Source organism: Pituophis catenifer, unplaced genomic scaffold (genome assembly GCF_029215685.1).
Source record: "Pituophis catenifer annectens isolate HBS135680 unplaced genomic scaffold, rPitCat1.0.hap2 SCAF_4, whole genome shotgun sequence".
Lineage (NCBI taxonomy): Eukaryota > Metazoa > Chordata > Lepidosauria > Squamata > Colubridae > Pituophis > Pituophis catenifer.
In genome coordinates this window covers 130,522,725-130,527,651 of record NW_027256884.1, presented here as the reverse complement: position 1 = coordinate 130,527,651, position 4,927 = coordinate 130,522,725, and the positions used below count along the sequence as shown (strand labels likewise).

General features: G+C 44.9%; 1 protein-coding gene across 1 annotated transcript in view; it reads left to right on the top strand.

Moving 5' to 3' along the window:
* Positions 1-369: 369 nt before the first annotated feature.
* Positions 370-4,927, top strand: part of LOC139317220 (disintegrin and metalloproteinase domain-containing protein 9-like) — a 29,042-nt gene continuing 24,484 nt past the window's right edge. Inside the window, exons 1-4 of the mRNA XM_070944214.1 lie at positions 370-415; positions 2,457-2,539; positions 4,463-4,524; positions 4,692-4,770. Of these exons, the coding sequence (XP_070800315.1) occupies positions 370-415; positions 2,457-2,539; positions 4,463-4,524; positions 4,692-4,770 (270 nt within the window). The remainder of the gene's footprint in view (positions 416-2,456; positions 2,540-4,462; positions 4,525-4,691; positions 4,771-4,927) is intronic.

Below are 4,927 nucleotides of genomic sequence, written 5' to 3'. Positions count from 1 at the left end.
ACAGAACAGGCACCAGCAGCAGCCAATGGGGCGTTGGAGGGGTGGAGCCTGAAACTCCCAGACAATTGTGGCCCAGAAAGGGGAGGAGCTCCCACCTGGCTGAGAAAAGGGGTGGGTTCTGATAGCTGATTGACAGCTGGTGTGCTCAGCAGCTGGAATTGTGAAGCACATTGTGACAGAGCTATGGGGGGTGGGACTTAAGCCGGAGGGAGCCAATCAGGCGGGACCTTGGGCTTGAAGGGCTGCTGAGAAGTAGAATTGGGTGGCAGTTAATGCTCTGAACAATGGGGGCACCTACTGGAAGGAATTGAGGGAGGGGGCACCCTTGGGGGGGTCTGTCTCCCTTCTTTTCGGCCCTGAAAGCGAAGAATGTCGGGCGCTTGGCTGCTGCTGCTTTGGGTCCTCTTCAGACTGGGTGAGTAGTGGCAAGGAGCAACTGAACTACAACTCCCAGAAGCCAGGCAGCCAGGCTCAAGTTGAGGGATATTGGGAGTTGTAGTTCTGCCCATCCCTGGAGGCTCCGTGGTCCCTAATGCCCAGCTCCAAACCCCAAGTTGGTGCCGCTGGCTTGTAGGATTGGATGGAATAAACCGAGCGACAGGCCTCTGAGCATCTGCAGAGTGCCTTCCCAGCACCAGAGGAAGCAAATCCACTTCGGCTTTACCCTTTGCATAGTCTTCGTAACTAATCCTGGACCTCTAGATCCCCAAATATCTACAGGAGGCAGGCTGTCTCAGCTGTCTGTCTGTCTATCCATCTATCATGCATCTCCTAATCTATTTTCTATCATCTATCGTTTATGTATTATTTATGTATCATTTTCTGTCATTTATCTTCTACCTTCTAATCTATCGTATGTATATTATCATATAGATAATTATCTATTATCTATCATATTTTAATATATTATATCTATAGTATCTATTTATCATCTATCCATCCATCCATCACCTATCAATCATCTATCTATCTATCTATCATCTACCTTCTATCATCTATCTATCCATCCATCATCTATCAATCATCTATCTATCATCTACCTTCTATCATCTATCATCTATCTATCCATCACCTATCAATCATCTATCTATCTATCTATCTATCTATCTATCTATCTATCATCTACCTTCTATCATCTATCATCTATCTATCCATCCATCACCTATAAATCATCTATCTATCTATCTATCTATCTATCTATCTATCTATCTTTTATCATCTATCCATTCATCTATCATCTATCAATCATCTCTCTCTCTCTCTCTCTCTCTCTCTCATCTACCTTCTATCATCTATCATCTATCTATCCATCCATCACCTATCAATCATCTATCTATCTATCTATCTATCTATCTATCTATCTATCTATCTTTTTATCATCTATCCATCCATCCATCACCCATCAATCATCTATCTATCTATCTATCTATCTATCTATCATCTACCTTCTATCATCTATCTATCCATCCATCATCTATCAATCATCTATCTATCATCTACCTTCTATCATCTATCATCTATCTATCCATCACCTATCAATCATCTATCTATCTATCTATCTATCTATCTATCTATCTATCATCTACCTTCTATCATCTATCATCTATCCATCCATCACCTATAAATCATCTATCTATCTATCTATCTATCTATCTATCTATCTATCTATCTATCTTTTATCATCTATCCATTCATCTATCATCTATCAATCATCTCTCTCTCTCTCTCTCTCTCTCTCTCTCTCTCATCTACCTTCTATCATCTATCATCTATCTATCCATCCATCACCTATCAATCATCTATCTATCTATCTATCTATCTATCTATCTATCTATCTATCTATCTTTTTATCATCTATCCATCCATCTATCACCTATCAATCATCTCTCTCTCTCTCTATCTATTGCTATCTATCATCTTTTAATCTATTATATCTATATCTATCCTCTATCTATCATCTACCTACCTACCCTGTTCTATTCTATTCTATTCTATTCTATTCTATTCTATTCTATTCTATTCTATTCTATTCTATTCTATTCTATTCTATTCTATTCTATTCTATTCTATTCTAATCTAATCTAATCTAATCTAATCTAATCTATCTATCATAATTTATCTATCTATCTCATAGAATCCTAGGGCTGGAAGGGACCTCAGAGGTCATCGAGTCCAACCCCCTGACCAAGCAGAAGTCCTTACACCATCTCAGACAAATGTTTGTCCAATCTCAGTCATTAAAGGCAGAGCCAAGTTTTTCCATCCACATGTGTCATTCCAGTTTATTCTTTTGCCGGACTCAAGAAGAGGCAGAGAGACAGTTTACCCGCAACCCTGAAAAATGGCAGTTAGTGGATGTGAGCTGGTGACTGGGCTGAGGTCCTCCCGAGGCTATCCATCCCACCCCTCTGCCATGCTAACTTGGGACTAGGTCATTTTTGTCCCTTTCTTTCTAGGATCGATGGAAGATCCCAGCTACCTTTATTCAGAAGTGACTGTACCCACGTTGCTGGAGCAGCCCATTGGTGCCTTCAGTAAGGTAATCCAGATGGAGCTTCACCATTTGAATGGCTGCCTGACTCTGGCTAGTAAGGAAATTCCTTGAGGGTTTAAGAGGGGCTTTCCCCATCCCACATCCATTCAGATAACATACACTGGAGCGCCTCTGCTCACAGACCCATTGATGCTCCTCCCAAAGGCTGGGGCTGATGGGAAGTGTAGTTGAAGATATCAAGTCCCTTTGAGGATGGCTAGCAAATGGGTTGTGAGCTGATAGTGGATGGCAACCATGACAAAACCAGGATTGGCGTGGAGAAAGAGGTTCCTTTGAACCAGTGCTTCTCACTCTGAGTACCTTTAAGAGGTGTGGACTTCATGTCCCAGAATTCCCCAGCCAGCAAGGGTTGAACTGTGGGGTCCTTGGTGCTCTCTGAGCTGGATGGTTTCCTTGAAGATATTTCATGACCCAACTAGGGAACATCATCAGTGCTAGAAGGGAGTGGATTTTGCAGAGTAGAAAGGGAAGGAGAGGAGGAGGAGGAGGAGGAGGAGGAGGAGGAGGAGGAGGAGGAGGAGGAGGAGGAGGAGGAGGAGGAGGAGGAGGAGGAGGAGGAGAGGATGACGACTGTGGGGTCCTTGGAGCTCTCTGAGCTGGGTAATTTCCTTCAAGACATTTCATGACCCAACTAGGGAACATCATCAGTGCTAGAAGGGAGTGGATTTTGCAGAGTAGAAAGGGAAGGAGAGGAGGAGGAGGAGGAGGAGGAGGAGGAGGAGGAGGAGGAGGAGGAGGAGGAGGAGGAGGAGGAGGAGGAGGAGAGGATGACGACTGTGGGGTCCTTGGAGCTCTCTGAGCTGGGTAATTTCCTTCAAGACATTTCATGACCCAACTAGGGAACATCATCAGTGCTAGAAAGGAGGAGGGTTTGCAGAGTTAGTAAAAGAGTGCAGGAGAAAGGGAAGGAGAGGAGGAGGAGGAGGAGGAGGAGGAGGAGGAGGAGGAGGAGGAGGAGGAGGAGGAGGAGGAGGAGGAGGAGGACGGTGGGGTCCTTGGAGCTTTCTGAGCTTGGTTGTTTCCTTGCAGACCTTTCATGACCCAATTGGATAACATCATCAGTGCAAGTGAGGGTTGGGTTTGCTCCCTGTTTATAAGAGTGGCTTGCTCTGCAGTCTAGACCCAGATAAGCAGGGATTAACTCCAGACAAACAATCAAGCAGTCTGCCAAGAAGAAAACCCCACCTACACCAACACTGACAGGTCAAGCAATTTTGTATAAATAGAGAGCAAAACACCCCCCCCCCCAACTCTCCCTCGCATTGATAATTTTACCCCGGCGGCCCCCAGGGGGAGAGCGTTCTCTGTGGGACGCTCTGGAACGGTTTGCCCACCGGGCTTAGGACGGCCCCCGACCTCCTCTCCTTCCGCCGCGAACTGAAGACGTGGCTCTTTTAATCAAATGGGCTGATCCGTTGGGGGATTTTTACATTGAAATCATTTTAATAAATTTTAATTGGATTTTAATTTTTTTTATGTAATTTTCGAATTGTTGAATGTTTTCTTTGTAAGCCACCCCTGAGTCCTTCGGGAGAAGGGCGGCATATAAATTACATAAATAAATAAAAATAAATAAATAAAGAGAAATATCTGCAAGAAAACAACCAAACTCAGAGACCACCAAGGACTTCACAGTTCTCTTCCTCCTCCTCTTCCTCCTCCTCCTCCTCCTTTCCACAAACCCCCCTCCCTTCTAGCACTGATGATGTTCCCTAGCTGGGTCATGAAACGTCTCCAAGAAAACAACCAGGCTCAGAGACCACCAAGGACCCCACAATCTTTGGGGCTCATATTGCGAGCCTTCAGTGAACGTCCACCACCGGGGGGGGGAATGGGACATGGGGGTGGGACACCCATTGATACAGAACTGCAAAGGTTTAAATATCCATGTTTCTTGGTACATTCCAGAAAGAAATATCCTACCTGATCAAAATCGAAGGCGTTCACAGGATCCTCCGCCTTTATCAGAGGTAAGTGGTTACTGCCAGCTTTCTCCGGGCGTTGAGGGGGGAGGACGGGCGGCCTCTTCATGCCAACTGCGCTGCCAAAGAGGAGCCCACATCTGCATTCGGTGGCTGAGTCCAAGAGCAGCTGTTACAGAGCAAATCCCTTCCCGGTTCTATCTTTTCCTATGCAGGTCCTTTGTCATTCAGAATATGCCTATTTACTCTCTGGATTTAAAAGGAGTGAAAACTGTCCAGCATCCAAAACCAAGAGTAAGTCACCCCGTTATAAAATGTGGGCTTCTCTCCCCACCTCCCCCTCCCCCTCTCTGTCTCTGTCTATGATCATCATCTATCAATCATCTACCTGTCCATCCCTCCATATTTATTTATTTTATTTATATGCCACCTTCCTCCAGAGACTCAGGGC